The sequence below is a fragment of the Rhea pennata genome, chromosome 5 (assembly GCF_028389875.1).
Source record: "Rhea pennata isolate bPtePen1 chromosome 5, bPtePen1.pri, whole genome shotgun sequence".
NCBI lineage: Eukaryota > Metazoa > Chordata > Aves > Rheiformes > Rheidae > Rhea > Rhea pennata.
Window position 1 is genome coordinate 3,409,124 of NC_084667.1, and position 23,969 is coordinate 3,433,092.

The 23,969-nt window shown below is 37.4% G+C and overlaps 1 protein-coding gene across 10 annotated transcripts in view; it reads left to right on the forward strand.

Annotated features, from left to right (window-relative positions):
• RALGAPA1 (Ral GTPase activating protein catalytic subunit alpha 1) overlaps positions 1-23,969 on the forward strand; it is a 130,400-nt gene that overhangs the window by 88,430 nt on the left and 18,001 nt on the right. For all 10 annotated transcript variants that reach the window (XM_062577979.1, XM_062577982.1, XM_062577984.1 and 7 more), the window contains 2 exons: positions 7,770-7,928; positions 10,096-10,223. In XM_062577979.1, the coding sequence (XP_062433963.1) occupies positions 7,770-7,928; positions 10,096-10,223 (287 nt within the window). The remainder of the gene's footprint in view (positions 1-7,769; positions 7,929-10,095; positions 10,224-23,969) is intronic.

Consider the following 23,969-nt stretch of genomic DNA (forward strand, 5'->3'; position numbering starts at 1 on the left):
TTTTCTGTATTGGTATTTTTTTCTTTAGAATTTAATAAATTCCACATTAGTGATAATAAGTTAAGGCCTTGAACATGTGTCCTATTATAAATGAACAATTGGCTATCATTACACTGTCCCCTGTTCTCTGTACATACATCTTCAGATGTGCTAATCCATTCAGTAGACACGTTAATGAGCACTGGTTGAAGTGTAATATTGGAGGAACTGAAGCTGGTTGACCTCAGCATGGGGCTTAATACTTGTAATTAAATTAGATAGTAGACGGTTAGTATAGAGAGAAATAGCCATGCCTCTGGCAAACTTCAATTATTAATGACTTTTTTGTTCTTTGTGTTCAACTTGAAGAAAAAATGTTATTCTTGTTATTCTTGTTATTATAAACTGACTATGAGTTCTAACTTCTCACAGTGGCATCTTAGCTTTTTTTTCTTTTAATTAAAAAGTACTTTTCCTTGTGCGCCCACGATGCCTCGTCCCTTCTGTTTTTTATTTCATGAAGTATAGCCAGGAGAACACTTAGGTTGTTAAATGAATTATAAACATGTTTTAATAGAAAAATAGCTAACTTTAAAGCAAGATTGTTGCTTTTATTGTAGTCCTGTAAGCTGACTGGCTCTCGTATTTTTAAATTGAAACTTGGTTTCATAAAACACAACTTATCATTATCCTTGCAGTGTTAGGTTATAATCTGTTTGAATTAGAGCATTAGAAAGCGTTGACAAGGGGAAAAGGTTGCTCGTAGTGAAAAGTAGCTCGTTTTTCTTAAGCAGCTTTGCAAATGCCGTAGGCTTGAGCAGAGCCCGCGGGAGGATCTCGTGCCTGTCTCCAGGAGCGTTCGGCGTGCGGCTGTGCCGGGCGGCCCCGGTTCGGGGCTGCTCCAGGCCTCCTGTGGTTGAACTGGTGAAAACGGTGTCAGCTGGGCTTTTTTAACAACTCCAGTTTGCCTTGGGCCTGTTTCTCATTTCTTTCGCCCACAGTCGCGCTCTTCACTGATTTAGGATGCTTGAGCCCTGGATGGATGTGACAGGAGGGTGTATGCACCAGAACTTTGGGATTATAGTCTTAATTCAGCTGCTGATGGGGTATTTAACTGTATTCAGGCTACTTGCTTGCTGTGTGACTTCCTTTTCCTCCTCTTCCAGTGGGTGTTTTCTGTTGCTCTTTTAAAGCCCAGTTTCCCAGTGAGTGAAGGTCTGTGCGTCTTCCTTTATGTCCTTTCTTCCCTGATAACTTTGGTCCATTTCAACCAAATTTAATAGAGATAAATTTCAAAAGTGTTTATTTTGTATGTGTTTAATGAGGATAGGCTGAGGAAGGGAGGATCTTTAGTGTTCCTACTCAGCATGAAAAGACTGTGTAGGAAGAACCATCAGGCATCAGTGGACCAGCATCAGAAAGAAGTGTAATGAATGTTGTCCCAAACTTGAGAAAACCATCAAATGAAGCTGCATCTTGGGAGAAACCAGAAAAATCACAGCAGGAGACACAAGTAGGGAAACGGGCCTAATTCTGTCTGCAGGTTCTGCAGCTGCTTAGGCTGCCTGGGCTGCGATCGGATCAGGAGAAGGAATGTCTTTGACCGGGCGCTGCCCCGCGCCAGCTCCCCGTATAGCGGACCTCAAATACCATTTGAGAGCTCCATGTGCACGAACGATTGTAATTATGCTGAGGGCAGATACTGTTCGTGACCTCCAGAGGAACGCCGTTGCGTTTCTCTGCAGATCTTTCATGAGATTTCTTTCTTTATTTTATTCAGAAAAAGAAAACCAAGCAAACTTGCAGTAGTTGGCTAGAACTGCTGCTGGTTTTTGTATTGTAAATGTGCCCAGAGGTGCATGATAGGTTCATCTTATAAATGGAAATTAAATTAAATTAAAACAAAACTTCTTCCTGCCAGTCCAGCCACTGCAAAATCAAGATTCTGCTGCTTCAGAGACCAAACCAATTTTAAACTTATTTTCCATCAATCTTATTGAGTGGTAAATAAGACTTGTAAGTGTCCTGGATACCTCTGAAACATTGGTCTCTGAACACATGACCGAAGCAGGAAAAAAGCATGAATTCAGGAAGAACAGATAAAAACCTTCTGAATGTATAAGGAACTTAACAGTTATATAAATATATATATATAATTGGAAAATTGTAAATGAAAAGTTTAATAGCTCTAATTCAATCATTTTTTTCCTTAAAAGTTAGAGTAGAAAGTTTTGTGTAACTACACAAAAAGAGTAAGCTTGCAAAGAAAGCCTCAAAATTAAATGAAACCATGAAGACTCTCGGTTCACAAAGCGAAACAGCTCGTGTGTGTGCTCCTACAGCTTACCACCTGGCCAGCTCCTCCTTCCTCAGCCTTGGAAAGAAGTGAAGGCGTTGTGGATATAGATACTATATACAAGATGTTTAAATAAAAAAACAGTAATGTTTTTAACTCCTGGGATACTAACTCATCCTGAGCTTTGGCTGTAATACGTAATTCTAGGTTACATGTAACATTGTCCCCACGACATAAAAGACTTTTAACTCCCAATGTCTGTAGGGTTTTTTTATTATTATTATTCTAGTTTTAGTATTTGCTGGGAAGTCAAGGTTTATAAATGTAAATCATTGGTACATTTTTTTCAAGCTACAATTATGCATACAAATTGCTTTACTAAAAACAAACAAACAAACAAACAAACTGTAATTGTTGGAATGAAATTTCATGAAGAAATTCAACCAGAGAGTAAATATACTGTAGACAGCAGGGCTGCCCCTCTGTAATGGGCAAAACTAGCTACAGTAAGCCATTACTTTACAAATGTTTCTGCTTTTGCTTCTGTTCTTTTTATAATGAACACTTTCATTTTTGAAGAAGAAACAGAGTTGAGGGCTAGCTATTGTATCATAAGAAAATATAATAGCCTTTTTTCTCCCTCGTTTAGGTAAGTGGGTATTAGAAATTACAGTAATTTTGGCAAGAGTTCAAGGGTTAATGCAACAGATAAATAAAAGGAATTTTCTGTAAATTGAGCCCTGCATTATTTCACTTGTCTTGTCTTTCCAAACCTAACTCATTTAATTTTAAAAAGTAAATACTTAAATTCTTCCTGACAGTGTGCTTTGCTTTTACTATCGTTTATTACTTCAATTATACTTGGTATCACTTAGAACAATCTGCCATTTGGAAATTTCAGTATAGCCTGCAGCTTAGTATTAAGCCTGGCTGCTATTGTAACATGTACAGCATATGACACTAATGTATCAAAATTAGATTTGATCATCCCTCCTGGTTATATTTATTTCACGTTTCTTTTGTATTCAGTTAACATAAACGTATTAGGAAAGCTGACACATGATGATGGCTATAGAATAAGAATATTTTAAAGTATTTCGAGTTAAATTTGAAATTTCAGGTAACCTGAATGTTGGTCATTTTTATATATTTATTTTAATGGAGTAGAGTTTCAAAGGAAGCTTAAAAAATCAGTTTGTCTCTGACATCTCCTCAGGGCTGTCTTCCCATCAACTCAGCTTTAAAATGGCTAAAACAAAACTCTTAATCTCTCTCATTGCCACCTCTCTGGATCACCGTGGATAACGTGACTGTTGTGCCTGTCACTTGTGCCTGTAGCCAGTAATCATCTTTAATTTGGTCCACTCTCTGGATTCTTACATTCAGTCTGTGCTTAAGACTCGATCCTTTTTATATGAAATTTCTTGCAATGTAGCTGTTTCTTCTCCATGTGCACAAATGAAATTTATCTACATCCTAAACTGGTGTCTTTGTTGATAAACCTCCTTTTCTCTAGCCTTGCCGGGTATTTTCTTATTCCACTTCTGTCCTTTCAGGATGCTACTAGGAAAATCATTTTCCTAAACTTTCATGCCTTTTTACATTTTTTTTTTTTTGTATTTATCCATCTCCATTTTGTCTCTTGCCTTTTGCTTAAATTATAAAATCTCTAGAGCAGTTTGATCTGCATTTATACAGTATTTAGCAAATCAGAATATTGGTATGTAACTGCAGTCCTGGGCATTTTAAATATGGTATATTACCAATTACTTGAAGTATTAACATTGTTTTAGTGATTTTTGTTATGTAGAGTATTGCTTTAAATCCCTAACAAGGATTTGCACTCCATTTTTTTTATCATCATTTATGCACATAGGAAGCTGTAAGTTTTAGAGTTTATTATCTTTGGAAGATAAGATCAGGAACTGAGTTTGAGGGTATAATAGTTTACAAAACTGGTGGTTAGTTTTGTGTAACTGTTTATACAGATTTCAGTCTTGGTACCTATATATCCTGTGCGCACCAAATCTGATTCTATTAAGTAACATTGGGATGACACCTTCTTTTGGGATATCATGTTGCTCACTGTCCTTAAGATTCAATGGGCAGAGGTGGCTATAGCTCAGTATCTTCGTCCCCTTTGTGTCCACGAGATTGAATTCTGGATGCCTCCAATCCAGAACAGCAACATAAAGGATCCAAATTGAGGCTGAGAGAGGTCAGGCTCTGGCCCTTCTCTGATGTAATAATTCCAGTGAATGATGGATTCTTCTAATGTTTGCTATGCTTGCAAGAGAGCTTTGTTGTGGAGCACTGCTCAATTTCAAGGTCGTTCAATAGGGAACTGAAAAATGAAGATGAAAAACTGAAATTCTTCTTTCTAAAAAGTTCGTGCAAAAACTAGCAGTCCTTGGAAAACTTTTCAAGACAATTTCCAGGTATTGGATCTCTTTCATGAATCAAGGATGTTGATGAATAACATTGCTACCATTCAGGCTTTCTTATCAGCTTTGCTTGCTGACCACAGTGAGAACTTCTGAAAGAGGCAATAAGGAGCAATATGTTAGGATTAGAGCTTGTTCTGGACTACTCTTGAAAAAAGAACAGAATGACTTGCTCAATGCTTAATACTTCTCCAAACATAAAGATAAAATCAAGAATACCCAACTTGGTATACCAGCCTATTGTTTTGCCATTTTTCTGCGTTTTGTAATGGAAGCAAAGCATTGATCACAGTTTTGATCTTGAGTACCCTGCATGTTTATAAATGAGGATACACAGTGTATATCATCATCCACCTACTTGCCTTTCTACACTTTCTTCAACTTGAATCTTTGTCAAATCACTCTTGGTAGTGATCATGAGGCAAAACACACTTAGCAGGACTTGGAACTCAGTGGAATAATCTGATTCATTTTTCTTTTCCTCTAAAGAAGTTAGCAGATGCTTTCACCCTGGAACATATCCCCACACCTCTGTGGGGGCGTAAAGCAAACTTTCAGAATGGAGGGAAAAATCCCTAGTGACTTTAGTATACCTGGCATCCAGAAATATGTGCACCTTGTCAGTAGACCTCCCCATGAAATAATTGCATAACACTATTATCACAATCCAGAATCAGTTTCAATCTGATTTGACAGCATACATCAGTAATGATGCTCAGTCTTGTTATCCATCCCAAAAGTGCGTCAAGAATTGATGTCCTGTCTTGTTAGCTGGGTAGAAGTGTTCAATGATCTTGTGCAATGGCCACTTCTGCATCTGCAGGTTTCAGTAACTGGTGTTTGGACCTATACATAGGGGCAACCTTTGACAAATGAAATTCAGAGATGATGATGCCCTCAAGAAGCTGTGCTATCTAAATTCTCTAAAAGTTTTGGATTTTAAAGCCATTTATTTGGCATGTAGAATGTCCCTGCCCCATGTTTCAAATCTACCAGTGTATAAGTTTGTTATCTGTGAGTCCAAAGATGGTAAGTAAAGGAGAGAGACTTTGAGTAAATAGTCTGATGTTGATGATGAAGAATGGCATAATGCAATGATGGATGTATCAGTCCTCGTTGTGCTTTGTGGCTGTCAGTTCAATAAAGGTGTGCCAGATAGCCATCTGTCAACCTAGGATCATGCAGTTTTTCATGCTTCACAAGATTTCATTTTGAAGCAGACTTGCCTCTTGCTTTCTCCTTTGTTAGGTGGTCTCATCCTTCCTAAGCCTTTAGGTTGCTTCTAAGTGTGGGCCCATCAGTCCTTCATGCCCTTCTGTCATTACCATATTTCAAAAGAGAGTTGGACTGTTGCCTCACCTAGTGACCTAGGAAGGCAGAAGAGAGTCAGGCCCTCAGAACAGTTCTATCATTAGTTGCTTTCAACAGGACTAGTCATCCCAAAGTGTCATGCAGTTTCTGCAGCTGGTGTTTGTGACTTTTGATGTCAGCCATTCAGGTTGCTGCCTGGTTTTGTTCTAATCTAGAGAAATAAAATTCAAAATGCTGAATGTTGTTATAACCAGTCCTTTTGTTGGCTCAAGTTTACAGGTGGCGCAAGAACATCCCTAACTAACAATGTTCTTCAAAATAATTCAGCCACCTACGAAAGAGGCTAGCAAAACTTGCTTCAGAGGAACTGTGATCATTGTAGATTAGATATACGTATGATCTGATCCAGACAAAAAAGTGACTTGTTCAGCATCGTACTGAATTTCAGTATTGATACTGTCCATCCTTACCCAGTCCGGCCCTGAGGAAAACCCTTTTCTTGTAGGAATACAGCACTGTTTTTCAGTCTGATACAATTCAAAGCCAGGGGAGAAGAGCAGAAGAGCAGCTGGGTTTTTTTTTAAAAGGCTGCTGCTGACAGCCAGTATAAGCCTTTGCTTACGACCAAAATAGCATTCCAGGAGGTTTTATAATATAAACAAGTGAATATTTCCAATTGAATTTCTCTAGTATTTGTATATATATTTTGCTTTTATTCAAAATGCAGTTATATTCTGAAAATGAATACCTGAAATTGTTGCCTCTTTTTATAAAAGATCTTCTTGTACCTGCTCAGATTAGTATCTACATGTTACCTATAAACAGCAGTTTCCAGTGCTGTCCTTTGAATAATCTCAAGACAATTGTTTGACAAACTCCAGTTAACTAAAGCTGTGCAAACAAACTGAAAAACTGGGTGAAGAAAATTGTCAGCTCTAACTGATGATGCACAATGAGGAAAAAAAAAGAGAGACTAGCTTGAAATTTCAGAAATGACCCGTATCGGAAGGAAACTTTGAATGGTTTTGATCAGTGTATATATAAAGCCTCTTTCCACAATGTTAACTGTTGTTTTTTTGGATGATATTGTTTAGCAGAAAGAACGTTTTGAACTCTCAGTGCAGAAATCACGAAAGTGTTCATAATGCTCCTTAGTCTGGTTTTTGGATTAGACCTGAAGGTACCTCACTGATCTTGATGAACCAATTTAGTTTTGAAAAATTTTTCAAGAACTGTTTTGAGGGAAGTTACTCTAAAGTTTTACATATTTCACTGGAAAATTAACATTTAGTCTGAGGGCCATGAAAAATGCACTTGCTATTCTTCAAAGCTTTTTGTTTGTGGCAGCCTGTCTGGAATTTGGCTAGAGTGATGTGGTTAAAGATTGTTCAAATACGTATCCTTTAAACAGAAGTTCATCCATATAATTTTAAAATTCCTCTAGAAAAGTCTGAATTTAGTAACTTGCTGCCAATCAAAAATGACGGCAAACTTGAAAGCATTTTAGTAAACCAGATTGAATCACGGTGTATTCTGAGATAATTTCAACAAAATTTTGGCTTTGTTGCGTCTGTTCATTATGCTGTGATTGAAAACTTAAGAGAACTATAGTATAATTTATTTATTTTTATTATATTCATTTTTAGTATATTTATCCTTTTGGAACATGAATTTTAAACATATAGCTGTAGGTCTGTGGATATATTTAAACTGATGGGGTTTTATCCCTGCTTTTCCAGCTAAGACATTTAGGAAATGATGAAGTACACATTGTCTGGTCTGAGCACACTCGAGATTATAGAAGAGGAATAATTCCAACAGAATTTGGTGATGTTCTTATAGTTATCTATCCCATGAAAAACCACATGTTCAGTATCCAGATCATGAAAAAGCCTGAGGTAAGGGGTGTGTGTGTGCATTTCCTTTATATGTTTAGGATGAACTGAGTTTCGTTTTGATTGTGGGTTTGGGGGATAATAGATTGACCCAAGAGATAATCTGTTTTTTATATCGACAGCTGCAATGGTTGGTAGGAGGAGGAGGAACTCAGTGAGTGCAGTGCATAGGTAAAAGAAAGAACTTGAAATTGCAGAGCCCTGATGCTATCAAGCATATCTGCCAGCATCGTAAACTGTAAACAAAGCTGGAATACTTTACATTAATATTTTAGATACTAAGCTAAACTTTGCAGTCTGTGTTTTTTATTATTATTATTATTTTCAAAATTGATACACGACTGTGGGAGCTGAATCATGTCCTGCTCCAGCTTTCTGCATCTGTGTCATATTCCCCCTTCTTCCTCTCAAAGCCGGTTTTCATCTTCTCCTTGACTCCACACAGCAGTTTGGACGCTAATTCAGCAAAGCAGAGACGATTCAGCTCTTAGGCATATGCACACACATTCTTTCTAATGACTGCTCAGATGTCTCTGCTGGCTGTGCTCTTAAAACACTGCTTAGGGTACTGAGCACTGACTGAGTAAAAGTAGTTGTGAGTATCTATACTGAATAATTTCTGTGTTTGATGTCACTTACCGTGAATTTCTATATTTTAAATGTTTCATTGTTCTTGTTAGAAGCACTAAGATTAATAAATTAGGTATAACAGAAATAGGAATCCTTCTATATGATGATCTCTGTCTGATGGTAGATATGGAATGATACCCATGGTCTTGTTACTGTATAACTTGTGTTTTTAATTGACAGCTGTATTCGTTTTCTTGTTGAAGTATAAAGAGTTACACTGTTGGGAGGGGGATTAAGAAGGAAAACTACTGGGGGAAGGGAATGGAGTGTTGTTATTCCAAAGTGAGGTCCTCATCTGTGGAAAATGAGTGCCTTCCGTCAGATTTCAGTGTTTTCAAAACTACATTAAATGACTGATGGCAAAAATAATACAGAGATCTAAAAATCTTTTACAGCGTGAGTATCATCTTAGCAGGGAGAGTATTTAGTGTATTCTGCTCCCATTCCTGACTGTATTCACAGCCTTTGCTATTCTTTAGAGGCTTCATGCTAGCAGCTTCAGAACCTTGTTTGCACACACAGAAAAGGAAAATACTTCATATTCATTTCTTTCTTTAAGTGCAAAGTGATGATTGATCAGGAAAAAATGTGAGGCTGAAACATAAGAACCAATTGTTCTGTGAATCTTTTGGGTGTTATTTATATGGAGCATCAAAGTTTTCCACTGATCTCTGTACCTTTTGAACAAGTAAATCTTTACATTTAAAGTCTCAGTTTGCAGAACATCTGGTGATTAGCTGTCTGCCGTTGCACAATGTGCACATTTTTGAGGCTTTCCCATAGATACTATAATGAGAATTTTCTTTTGATTTTAAAATTTTAAAAGAAAAGATCATATAGTTCTTAAAGTGAGTTTAATTGTATTGTGTGTACATATACACATACAAGTGTACCCTCGCCTTCTTTTTCTCTTGATAAATCAAATTATTGTGCTATGCAAATTAGTTTCAGGACGCATTCCAAAGAGGCTGAAATTTCACCACAGATTTCTTCTGCAAAGGTCTTACAATCCATTTGTATAGATAACACAGCAAGTAAGAACAGACTGAAAGGGAAAAAAGAGTGGAAGGCGAGGGTCCACCAGTGACTGTGTGACTGTTACACATTGGTTTGGTCCTTGCAGACATGTTATATCTAAAGCCAAGAGAAGTATTCTTTTAAAATTGGAGTAATTATTCCCTTGCTTACTACCACTTACACTGTTGTCATCTAACCTTTGAACCTCATTAACATCCTATGCATGACTTGTCTTCGGATTTTGCCAGAAAATGTTAAAAATAAGCTTTGATGAGACATAGCATTCAAATGGTTGCTTAATTTTCCTCAAATAGTGTGTTATCCGTTTCCAAGGATATCAGGCAGTTACATGGCTGTATATTTCCACAAGAGAAAAGGTCTGTCATGGAGCACAATAACTGTTCTGATTATCTGGCAATGAGGAGAAAAAATGATATATTTGAGTGCTCTATTGTTAATGTTGATTGCTAATTGTTATAGCCAAGATCTTGCTTTATGTTGAATTTTTTAATTTTTTATTCAGGTTCCATTTTTTGGTCCACTCTTTGATGGTGCTATTGTGAATGGAAAAATTCTTCCTATTATGGTTCGTGCAACAGCTATAAATGCAAGCCGTGCATTGAAATCATTAATCCCGTTATACCAAAACTTGTATCCTTTCACTTACACGGTTTCCAAGGTATATACATTCCCTTACAGTTCTGCAGATGCTGTGATCTTCATGGTGTCTGTCATCCTATATTTGGGCCAGATTTATTTAGCGAAAATATTTTTGACTTCTGATGGTGGTGTTTTCTGTAAGAAAATTTAACAAATAGGAAAGTATTTAGAGGAAGACCATATTGTTTGATTAAGTGGGGAATAGACTTGCTGCTAAAAATGACCTCTTTCTAGTATTTTATAACATACGGTAAATTCTCATCACTTCTCCTTAAAACAAAATTATTTTAATAACCATTTTGTAGGTAGACCTTTTTTCCAAAATAGCAATGTCATGGTGTTACTAATCATTATTTTCTTAGGGATAGTAAATATTTCTGCAGTACTAACATGACTTAATTTTGTTTTTCCATTCCATGAAGGAAGCCATTTTGGCTCAAAATGAGTAATTTTGTTGTTCAGCTCAGAGTATGGTGGTGTTGTCAAGGTGATGTCAGTGCCTTGTAAGGATGTCCAAAAAGACTATCTCATTTTTTTCTGTGGGAACTGATTGTAATTTTTTGCAAGGGATAGAAGGGAAGATTTACAAAGCAGAAAATAAAAAACATAAGGTAAGTCACTCTGCTTATACTCTCCCTTTCTTAAGATTGAGTTCTCTTATAAACCTTTTAGTTAAATCAACAAGAAATGCTATTTTTTGATTTCAGAAATTGAAAGGTAAATTTAAATTTTTGTACAAAAGAAAAGTCTGTACTTAGTTTTTGGCCGGACTGTAGATATTTGTATTTGTCTTGTGATAAACTATTCCTAAAATACTATATTTTTTCTCAGATTGACTGTTAATACTTAGAGAATTTTGGTTTTGCTTTCACATTAAATATGATGAAGTGGAATGAAAGATGAGTGATGGATCGTGTTTGATGTGATCACATTAGATGACGTTTGTACCATTTCTGTAGATGACAGATGTTGATTCACTGTCTTTGCGTGTTTGGAAAGGTCCAATCTTTTTGTCATTACTCAAGCAGCTTAATCAAGGAATTTAAAATGTGTTGTCATCATTAGACCATAAAAAGTGATAGCTTATAACATTATATTGATCTACAGTGGTGAGCAATGGAAGAACAATTTACTTTGAAATAACAAACTTTCAGTACTGAAAAAAAATGTTGCATCTTTCAGCTTTTTTGCAGAATATGGAAGTTGTGATAAAATCCTCAGACAGAGCTTGCCAGCTCAGTGTCTATGGAATTGGTGAGTTCTTGAGAGCTGTGCATGGCATGCTCTCTTTTAATACAATTCTGATTCTCCAAACTGTATTTTTTATATGCCTCAACTTGCTGCATGTCATTAGTGACATGTCATCTCCATTAAAATGTTGATATCTGTCACTTAATATGATTAGCATGATAACTGTGAAAAGCGTTACTTATATTTAATATTAAATGCCAGCGTTTCATGATTCTTATATCATGACTTATTAAGCTTATGAAGTACCAGTTGGCTGGGCACCTGTTTTAAAGGGTGATTTAAGTAGTCAGTGAAATTCTTGTTCCACCTGGCTTGAAATATCTTATCTTTAGGGCTTTGCATAATACTTTAAAAATTAAAATGTTATGTACTGTAAGTGCAAACATTTGTGTTAATTAATCCCACACTTACGAAAGCCATGAGCAGTTCTTTAGAAACTATTTGCTTGGTATGAGATTAGAAAAAAACCTACAACCTGCCCCTGGCCTTAATTAGGCCATGGAGGAGTCGGTTGTGTCAGTGGAGAACAGCAAAAAATGTCGAATACTACCCTTGAAAGTTTGGCCCAGCTTTCAGTGTTTTTAAAAACGCTCTGATTAAAACCATCTTGCGCGTGCTTTTGGTGTTCCACCCTGGCCAGATTTGAGGGTGAGGGCTGGTAGGAGTTTCCTGTAACATGGCCCATGGTCTGTTTTCTAGGAATATTTGGCAGTCTAACCTAATTAGGTTCCTGCGGTATCAGGGAATTGAAGACACTAGAGATTGTCGGTAGAGCCTCCAGCTCTTTTCCTCTGGCACATTTGAGCTATGGCTGTAATCTTTCACTACTAGCCTTTAAGTTTGTTGTGGGCTGATGCAGGGGGAGATGGGAAACATTTTACAGTCTGTGGTAAAATAGCTTCTCTGGAGACCCCTCCAGACTTAATATCTCTTGTGGAACACAGGACTCGTGGGTCAAGAGAGTCTGTCCTAGCCTGTGTACTTGGAACAATGAAAAAGAGGACTCAGAACGGTGAGAACAATATAATCCTTTTTCAAGAAGGGAAAAAGAAAAAATAGAACAGCTATTTTTGAGAAGGTAGACTGAAAGCAGAGACCCAGCTGGAAGATGGGAGCTGATAATAAAGGGCTCCCGTTTGTCCAGGAGCATAATGGTGTCAGTGAAGACGACCTCGTAACTGATCTGATTTAAATTCATTTTTATTTACTTATTTGTGTAAATCTAATGTATTAGAGCAGTGCTGGTTTATTAGGAACTCTGAAGATGGTACGGTAGCTACTCAGTTTGATGTGGATCTTGAGTGGACAAGAGTAGTCAAGAATTCTGTCAAATAGGTTGAGATCAAATTCAAGCCTTACACTCTTTTACTAATGTAGTAGAACAACAAAAAGAGTTGATTTCAAAGTGAATATGTGCATATGGAAGTCTTTGCCTTTAGTTTTGTGCTTCCTTTTACTGGGCTACACAATACTTGGTGGGCATTTTTTGATTCAGGGTCGAGCTGATGATCCATAGGTCTGTGCTTATCTATCTTTGAGGAATATTTACAGTATCATGTTGCAGATCTTCATGGCGAGACTGGATCGTTATAAACTCTAAATTAACCTGAGACTTTGCTAATTTGTTTGCATATGGAACGTGAAGCAAGTGGCACTGACGCTGGTCCTCCTACTTCCAAGGAGTTTGTGTGTCCTCTGAGTTAGTGCATTTTCAAGTGCAAGCCTGACTGAAAAAATCAGCTGTCATTTGTAATCAGCAGGGATATTCAGTTCTCTTCCTGTAACCTGATTGCAACTTTTTCCTCATTGCACTAGTCCGTTGATCATGATGTGACGGTGGGTAGAGCATGTGAATGGCATCGTGATGGTTGCGTGGATACAGGAAATTCCACTCGTCTCCCTTTTACAGCCTGCCCTGACTTTGAGAGTGTGTTGTCAGGTCTGGAGCGTCTTTCTGAGATTTAAATAGTCCGTCGTTCACCTTGCTCTTTCTAACATTGCTTTGACGCTTTGGATAGCAAACTCTGATAGCTTAACACTTGGAAATTTTGATTTTATTAAGAATTTGAAAAGGTTTCATCTGCTCTGTTTTTATCGTTCTTTGCTCAGAGTGCTTGAAGAATATGATTCGTATATTTTTATCTTAAAATACTACAATACCTTTTAAAAACTTTTTAAAAAGTTTTCCAGCAGACGTTAGTCAGATACGGCAAGTATTCTGCTTTCGTTTAAAGCTTGATATTTTCAGAGAGAAAATTGCCGTTTTGGATGGGGTTTCCGCACCGATTGGAGCAATGTGCCTTAGTTTCCCCGCCGAGGAGTCTGCAGTCCTCGCTGCCTTGCGGGGGCCGGGCTTCCTCGCGCAGCTGGCCTCGCCAGCAGGCCCGGCGGTGGGGGAAGACGCGCAGAACGCCGGCGGCGGCGTCCCGGCGCGGCGGCGGAGCCCCCGTCCCCGCCTCCGCGGGCGGCGCGTTCCTCCTCCTCGTTGCTGGACGCAGCTGTTTTCACCGTGATACAGAGCAAGGAGGGCAACGTTTGGGCGGCTCGTAAACGCTCGTTGTCTCCCGAGCTGTGCGGCGGTTCCCCGTACAGCTGGTTTCCTCGATGGCCTGCGCGTGAGAGCGAGCGCTTTATCACGTGCTCGAGTCCGAATCCACGGTGCGTAGGAAACTGGTCAGTACTGAAGAGCTTGAATAATAGAAAGAGGGGCTTTATACAAAAGCAGGTTTAAACTTCCTGAATAAACAGCAGCTGGTAGTCGGACGCCAGCAGGAATACCGAGGTAGTGTTGTTTATGCAGTGTGGTAGGCACCTCCAATGATCCAACTTGTTAAAAGTCATTTAAGTCATGCAGCAAAATGGAGAAAATACTAGAAACCTTGCGAGAGTGGAATTTGAAATGGGAAGCAGCTATTGTGCTACTTTTTGCACACTGCATGCAAATTTTGGAGTGTTAATAGTTACTCCAGGAAAAATATCTGCACTTCAGATAATGCAGTTCAGAAACTGCAGCGCTTTCTGTCTTATACGTTATTATCTTATTATCTTATACATTATTATCTACAAAGGATAAAACCCAATATACAGCTGTACCCACAGTAAGAAATCCCAGTTAGCTTTTAAATCTGAAATTTTTGAAAGTTTAGAACATCTTGAAAATAGATGACTTATCCATAACTACCATAGCATAATTTTTACTTCTTTATAATAATCTACAAAGTTTTTGACCAAATAACAAGAATTCTTCAATCGATCAGATTTGAGTTTTTCTATTGTCATGTAAAACATGAATTTAAATAGCAAAAAAGTAGTGCTGTTTTAATTATTCAATCTACAAATTATTACCAAATAAAAATTGATCTGATTGATTTTAATAAAGCAATCTTCATTGTTAGAGCTAGAAAATTTGCATCAACTGCTTGGTGCAAATTTGAAATACTTATATTGTAGAAGCGTGTGAGAAAGTAAATACTCATCACAGAAGTGGAATACATTATACAGAAAGCTTACCATAAAATGCCTCATTCATCTGCATATTTCAATTAGTATTGAATAATGAAAGGAAAAATGGGCCCTCCATCATAAAAAGTAGAGGAGAAAACCCACAAAAAGCAGTATTTGAGGATGTTAAAGGCTGTTTTTCATTATTGATGAGTATTTGTTTTGAACTACATGATCTTGCTCTTGCAGTAATTTGCTAGGACAGAATGACAAGAAAAACATGAAGTGCTTAAAATTCAAAATAAAATGGAGAAGGGGATCAGCAGGTCAAGCTTTTGAGGCCATTTTGTAAATACTTAGGGAAACTCCATCGCTTGTTTTGCGTTTTGATTAATAAACAACTTCCCCTGTCTTTTTTTTGACATTGTATTCCTGAACAGTTGGTAATTGAGATATTGTAGCTAACCTTTTTAGAAGTTGACTTCCAGACAGAGGGAAATCACTGACCCATATGGCTTCTCCAGAGACAGTCACATTTATGAGTAAAGTAATGTGTCTGAGAGGTTTGTTAACGTTTCCTCTATATTAAAAGCTCCTAGCACAGAAGAAGGTTTCTTGCTTGATTTGATATGCTTTATACTCAACTGCACCGGCAGGAGGTCTTGTTGGAAACAGTAGCTTCTCTGTTTCTTGTGCCTGCTTGACCAACATCTGCCTCAAGATAGAATTTCAAGCATTAGAAAGATTATCTTTAAAATGGCACCAAAAAGTGGCTCGTTATTAATGATGGATAGTGAGCAAAGAATACACTTTAGATTCTATGGCTACATTTGTCTCATTTAATTGCTAATATTTGTTTGATTTACATCTTCAAGGTGGAATTTGTGAAGATTTTGGAGGTTTTTGTCATTTAACCTTGAACAGTTAACTGAAGCTGTGGGTTGATTGGCCCTCCTGTGTTTATAAGGATGGTTTCTTTGCAACTGAGGCACAGCTGTCAATCCCATGGTAGCACAAGAAACTCCTCTGCACAGAAAAGACTTTGGATAAGGATGAGTTTGTCTCAAGTTGCTGAAAATGTACTCTTTGAATATTTTTAGAATAATAAAGTATGCAGGAAGAACAGTATTACACATTAAAAGAACTTTATTTACAAAGTTGCAGTATCCTAAAAAGTCTTTTTTCCTGCAGGACGGTATTTGGATTTTATTATTTATTCTTACTATAGATGTTGTCTTAATATTTGGATCATTAATAAAAAAACTTGTAAGTTGAAGCTGGAATGCACAGATTTTGGCAATGCCAGTTTCCCTCCCTCTGTTTCAAATGCATAATCATGTGTAAGGAAAAAAAAAAAGAGTGATGATACCGCATCAGTGATAACTGCGTATCTTGTAGAAAAGGCGTAAGGGTGCCTGAGGAGTAGTCTCTCTCATCTTGACTCCACTGTGCAGCATAGATTCTCTTTTCATGGTGCCACTGATAAGTTTGGTATCTTTGAAGGGAAGTAGCACGTGCCATTAGGATTGCTCTTCTTCCGTGTTTTGTTTTATGATTTTCTTTGAACTGCTACATGCCAAAATGCCCATCAAGCTTCACCATATTTAAGACAATAGATTTTTTTTTATGGGGCATTAATGAGGTTTTAAAGTACCTGTTGCTGATTACTCTACCAGCACCGGTGAGAAGTAGACGGTATAGCTAAATGCTTGATACGCTGTGTAGATAATTCTCTGTATGCATTACAACAAATAAGTGAAAACTTCGTAATTTGGTGAATGTTTATCTCATCCACAAATCATACCATTGTAGCCCTATCTGATACGAGTTCAGATAAAGGGGTACAGATGAGTTCATCGTATGACTCCTGCTGTTTCTTCCAGAAGAAGACAGAGTATTTCTAAAATCCATTTCACAGTTTATTAACAGGAGTTGTTTTCCAAGTTTGAGGTCTGAGGAACAACCGTAAGGTAGGGACTATTATATTCAGTCTTTCCTGTACGTTGATATTTAGTTTTGTAACTCTTTCCAGATCTGAACTATGCTGACAACTCTCCTCATCCTCTTAACTCAGGGTAATTCAGAATGTGCTTACTCAAATACTTGTATATAAAACCTGAAAAACTTTCAAAACTTCTAAAGATTTCCAAGGCATTTGGAAATATCAGTTTGTTTTAATAGACTGTTCAGGTAGTCCAGTTTAAAAGAATCATGTGTGACATTTCTCTTCCTGTTTTAGAAGGCCAAAGTATAAGAACAAAGTTATATATCACTATATAGAGTCATATATGTGCATACATGTATGTGTGTGCCTGTGCGTGACTATAGACATATAAAGAAACTAATAGCATTTCAGATCATCTTTATAGAATTTTCTCCCTGAATTAGTAATCTAATTAATGTACTTTTCACTAATATCACAGGTATATTTGGACAATAAGGAACTGTTGTAAGAGAAATTCCAGAGGAATAGCAGGAAGATATGGTTTCTTGTAAACCATGGATAGCTAAAGTACTCAGAATGGCAAACCACTAATGAAAAAAAAAAGGAAAATGAAAAGTATTTAAACAATTGCTGCATTTAAGAATGTTCCTGTTGAAGATCAGTATTTTGCAATGTTGTGCTAAAAATTGCTACAATTTGAACACATTGTAAAACATTTGTGTAAGTAATAGCAGTGCAATATAATAGAACCTTGTAAAATTAACTTTTGTGTGGATAAAAGCATCACTTTTAAGTTTGCCCAATTAAAAAGAAAGGCCAAATGAGACCGGCTGAGATTCCAAAGCATAAATTGTGCTATTTATACTTGTTAAGTATAGTTTGAATCCTATCTTGAGGACATCTTACCTGACTATGTATCTAATGTTACTCAGTAAATGAGGAGGGTATTGATTGGCATATGCTGCTTAAATCGATCAGCTTGACAGCCAGAATTACAGTAATCTGTCAGTATTAATGACTGTCTTTCAGGCTTTGATACCTGTCCTTTGCTTGTCTCGTCTTGCCTCACTTCTGTTTGAAGTGCATTTTCTTGCAACCTCTGGTTTTGTCAGGGTAGGTAGTTTTGTAGTGAATTTTTGTCCCTTGAGTCCAATTTATTGGCTTGATCATGCAATTAGAGTTAAAATGCAACACCGGGGAGCAAGAGTAGGCAGTGTTCTGAGTAACAACTGGACCTCAGGGTAGTGCAAGCCTGTTCTCAGCCATCATTTATTAGTTACCTGTTGAAAGAATAGGATTGTTTTGCAATGAATAATTCCAAAGCATCACTTTAAATGCCTTTGATTTTAGCCACTAGAGACAACTGATTGAACCAACATTTGGGACAGGTTTTTAAACTCTTGTCTTAGGATTTGTCACACAGACACTTCAAATAACTGCTAAGCAATACTTGCAGATGCGTTGTACCAAGCTGCTATATTTACTGCACTTTCATGTTAGGGCCATGCACATTATTTCAGTCAGTGTTCTTCGTTGGTGCTTTTTTTTCATCTGAATAATACTTTTTATTTTTAAATACTAGGAGTAAATTGAAATGCAAAACTCGGAAGCACTGCTTGTATAGTTGCAACGTATTGTATTTTCAAGTATATTTTTTCCATGTATATTTTTTTGCAAAATGCACACAAATACTCACGCTTGTTTAAAAGCAGTTCTAGTTTTGTACACATACACGTAAGCATATTTTCTTCTGTAATTTCCCTGCCTCTAATCCCATAGGACCTGCCTTCTCTACCTCAGTGGCTCTTTTCTCCCTGCCTCTTGACTTTTTGTGGGCGATCTGCACATCAGAGCTAGCAGTACCTCAGTATTAAAGTGGTATAATGTAAGCACATGGGTTTGAGGGTAATAACGTTGCCGTAATCTGTCAGCACAGGATATCTATAATTCGGTTCTGAATTAGTAGTACAGCTCTATTTATTAATTTTTCTTTCCTAATGAAATGCATGAGACTTGCTTGAAAGTGGTGAAAAAGCAAAGTATCAAATGAGACAAATCTGATTGACTGTAGTAATACAATTTGCTATAATAATTACACTTATAAAAAATACTGAGTGCTCTGTTGACATTGTATCTGAGTTTGGGAGAGACTCAAATCTTTTTCCGATAGTTTGGAAAAATATGCTTTAGGTTCATTTACATCTGCATTCTTTCATGAAATGAATTTACTCATCTGAAAAGGGGAGAATTGGTTCAGCTGATTTCTGTATAAAATATAGCTAGGCCTTTTAGTTTGTTTATTAGCTTATGTTGCAAGGATTCTGATTTAAAGTAAAGGGGTATCAGTAGGCTTCCCAGAAAAGTAGTGAAGTGCTTTACGAGCCTCCTAGAACTTCTGAGTTCAGGTCGCTTGAGAGCTGGAGGCTCTTCTTTTTAAGGTAGGAAATTTCTGTATGTTGGAAGTTATTAGAGTAGTCCCTCTGTCATTATAAATTGTTTTTAAAATGCCCATATAACCTCCTTTAAACAAAAATACAGGGAGAAAAAGGCTGAGAGTCATTAAACTGCAAGGACAAAGATAAACTAATTCAATCCTATGCAGAGTGATCGCATTGTACCTAACACAGAATGACAGGGTTTTTTGTTAATACCTACTTAACCTTATTAATTAATTAAACATTTTTGATAACAAAAGCCTTTTGTTAGAATGTTAAGACTCTTGCCCCCTTAAGGTGTTAAAATTCATACAGAATTCTCTGATAGCTTCTAGAACTCTGTAAGTAAAACCTGGGAAGATGAAGCAGTTTTTTCTGTCTTTTCTAAGGTTAAACTAAGAATTCTTTTCTAAACTATTTAAGCCATATTTTTATGTTTGAAAAGAGAACATTATGTGTTGATTTAATTCTTTTCTGGTCATAAATTCACCACAAATAACAGATAAGGGGCTTACAAACAACTCAAAATAAAATACTAGTAGCTGTGGCTATAAAAAGAATAAATATATGCCTTTTTATGGCTTATTCTGTTATTTAAACTGGGGGGGGGGACATGGAGAATTATTTGCAACAAGCAAAACTGAAAAACAGTAATTTTTAGGAGATAAAATGATGTTTTCAAAAGAGTTGAATAAGCTATTGGCAAACTGTTTCTGCATCACTCTAGATGTGCTAATCAAAACAGTTGGGGCATACTGCCAGCGCAGGGATTAAAAGATGATGTGTGCATCAAAAACACTGTGGATGAAACAGAAACAAGCCCATTGGTTTTCTGTGTTCGCCTGCAGGATTGTATTTCAGTTATTGAAATAAGAGGTTATATATAATACCTATGAGTATGTGAGAATGTCTAACTGGAAGTAGAATATTCTCCATATAACAGTATTCACTAATTTATCAGGTCAAAATGGTAACAAATAAAGCTGTAAGAATACAGTTTATTCTGCATGTGCCGCAAATTTAATAGAAAAAAATTTACAGAAACTAACATAAAGCAAGGATTAAAAGTTAGTACTGCAGTCACTGGAGTTACCCTATGGTAGTCTGAAGAACGGGAGTCCTAATAATAGCCTGGCCAGTCAAAGCAATCACAATATACTTCTTAGACATGGGAGAAGATGGTTTAATTGCTGATTAACCGCACCTGAATAAGTCTGTGGTCACCAATGTATCTATTTCCTTCTAAATGCTTCTCGTCCCATCCATGTAAGAACGCAGGCTATTAGGAAATCTTTTAATTTCCGTTTGCCGAGCGGTAGTTTCCATCCACGTGCTCTCGCCAGTTGTGGGAAGAGGTCGGTTCCCGCGAAGCCGTGCGCGAAGCGGAATTTCTCGGGGGACGCGGTGCGCCCCGCTTCTCCGCGATAAACCCTCGGGGCCGGCAGGGCTGGCGTACGGCTCAGGACGGCTGGGCCTGGCCGGCGCGGAGCTGAACGAGGCTGGCTCGCGAGGACCGTTCGGCCGGCGGGGAGGAAGCCGCGGCTGCGCTCGCGGCCGCGCCGGAGCAGCGCCGCGGGGAGGGCTGCTCCTCCAAACGGAGAAACGGCGGAAGCAGCTCAGAGCGAAGGTCCGTTTCCGTCCTTCCGATCAGAGGTGCCTGCCGTCCAATTTTAAAAATTGAAGAAGGCTTTGCTGCCGTCTGGAGAGACTTAGGAGTAGGTGATCTCGTAGCCGTACTGCGGCAGCCCAGAGTAGAGAGCAAACGTTCAGCTTTAAAAGGAAAAAGGAAGGCAGTTACAAAATTTCTTAAAATACGTGTTGGGATTAATGACAAAATTTCCCTTCTGAGAAATTTTCTTCATTACTGCGTAGGATGAAATTGCAGAAGAATTAGTGTCTATATAGTTAGTCTTTGCACCAGGCAACGTTTTGAATTAGTATAATTTCAAACTTGCGTTATTTTGCAGTTTGTAGTGATGCCTTCATGAGAGGCATTTTCATGGCTGTTTTTCTCATCAAGAAATGCCTGTATTTATGTAGAGAAAGGATTTAAGATAAAAATTTACACTTTTGAGTGTATGAAAGCAGTGGGCTTCTGCACTCATGCTAATACCAGAGAGCAAAGAGTCAGCTTTGCTTCCTTGTTTTTGCATACATCAATCTTAATGACCTGAGTTTAAATCGATATAATGCCAGAGTGCCAGAGCACGGATAAATCCCTCTCCCCAAACCTGGCATTAGTAGTTCCCTTCAACGTATGGTATCTGCATTATTTGTGGAGTGGAGTGATGACTGCACTGGCTTAGCATCTCTTATTGCTACATTTTTGCACCGTCCTTAATAAACTCCAGTCCTCCGGCCCGCTGAGCCTTCGCCCCTCCTGCAGACACGCTGCAGCAGAGCCTGTGCGCGGCCGTCCCGAAGGCCTGAAACAGCGCTCGTTGCAACTGCCTTCAAAGTGGAGAGAAAAAAATCTTATAGTCCATTGATTCCTATCTTGGAAACACTGAAAAGACACATCCTCCCCAGAATTTGGAGTAGAAGTGCTGCGTGCATAAGGACTTCAGCACTGTTCCCTTCGCGGTTTTGTTTGTCACCTCTGTCGCCTGTTACTAAAACATACACAAGTGGGGTATTTGTAAATACCGTCATTAGTGTCTCAACCACACGACCAGCAAACTGAGTCAGTAGTCTGTTACAGTCTTGAGGTATTGCTCTTTCTGGTATTGTTAGCCATTCAATCTTAGCATCTTTTTTATTTCATGTTAAAATGCAATCCAGGATTTGTAGAGAGTGAGAGGTACACAATAAATGGTAGCGAAACTGAGACTTTATGCTATATGTTTGTGTTAATACGCTCCTGCTATATTTCAAACAGATAATTCATTGAATGCCCATTCTTCCTCTTACTGCAGAGTAGATTATATTTAAGTCAAGATTAATGGATAGATTCTGATGTTAAAACCCAGTCTCTGAGCCTGTCGTTCCCTAGAGGCATATAGTGCATTAGTTTAAGCCAATATGCTGCTTATCGTAGATACTATGACACTGTCTTAAATGACAGTTTACTGTATTTTGTTACTGCTTACTCTGGTAATAAAATCACTATTTTGTGTTCTTGATAATTACAATATTAAATAGAAACTTAATTTGATTACTGCACATTTAGATACAGATAGTTCTTAAGTAATTGCCCACTGTAAAATCTCTGATACTCATTTTTTCTCTCATGAGGTGTGTTCTGTCATTGTCTAAGCTTAATACTTAGTTTAATTTCTCAGTACTGCAAGATCTGCAATGGGATTTTCAGTTTGAAGAAATATCTTTTGTCCTTTAATTTTGCACTTGAACCTTGTTGTTTTTAAAATCCTTTCATAAGATGCTTTCCTTTGCCAAAGTTCTTAAAATAACTTCTGAGTTCTACACAGTAGAAGTATTGCATAAATACTTTTAATTCCGTAATTATTCCCTTAACTTTGAAATTGCTAGGGCTCTGAGCATCAGTTTTGGCATATTTTGCATAAGCAGACGATCAGAATTAGATTGTTTTTGATTTAGTGAGCATAAACTCATTGTGATACTTCTATACAGTTATCTTAAAAGAGTAGTCTTTTATGTAGCTTAATTCTGGAGAATATTTGTACTAAACTTAGGGTTTATGTTAAGTCCAGTAGGCTTGCAGTTTAATTCTACGTATCTTTAAAAGTGCTTTTGTGTGCCTTCAGAAAAGGAGCATCGTGCGGAGCAGTTACGTTTTTCATTTCATAATTGACTGTTGTAAGTGGTTAAGCACAGTCCAAATTTTATCCAATTCTAGCGTGTGCTAATGGTGCTACACTCACCCTGCCTTAGCACCTGTTATGGATTTTGAGTCATCTGGCAGCCCGTGGGACTTAGATAAAGAAGTACCAGGTGTCCGGCCTGTCTCTTAATTGAGACGCATTGTAAACAATATAGACTTGGCAATATGGCTATAGGGATGGATTAAAGCCCAGCTTTGTCTGCTCTCACAAATCACAGCTCTTTCTTCCTAGAAGATGTCGTAAACCACCGAAGAATTTAGTTAGCTGTAAGAACTGATGGAGCAGCGTAAAAATAATGTATCAAGGATATTCCTAGAAGGACTGTGCTGCAGTATGTTAATGTACTGGGTTTTCTAGGGAGAATTTAAGCAGCAATTACAAATTCTTGCAATAATTTAGCAACTTTGAAAGTGTTTACTGTGGAAAAATTAGGATTCTCACACATTTAGATAAAGTCAATCTTTTGAAATGCATATTGTATTAGTAAACCAGGCAGAAAGCAATGTCATTGACTTGGAAGCATTCAGTGGCTGTAACTTTATCTAGACTGTATTTACCTTGCAGAAATTTAACCATTTACAGTGTAGCATTTATGTGCTGGAATTAATCTCCTTTAGCTGTAAGATTAGTACTCTTAAAAGAAATAGTGTCCTTAATGGCAAAAGCGTGTATTGCTGTAATTTGCCCAATAACTTGTAATTTATTTAAAAAATATTGAACTTTTTTAGTAGTACAAAAAATCAAAACTCATTTTCATTATATTCATTTTAAAAAAGATGCAAGTAAATTAATTTATAACAAATTTCAAGTTTTTGAATGTTAGAATTAAATGGTATATGTTTATTATATAGTCCCTTATTTT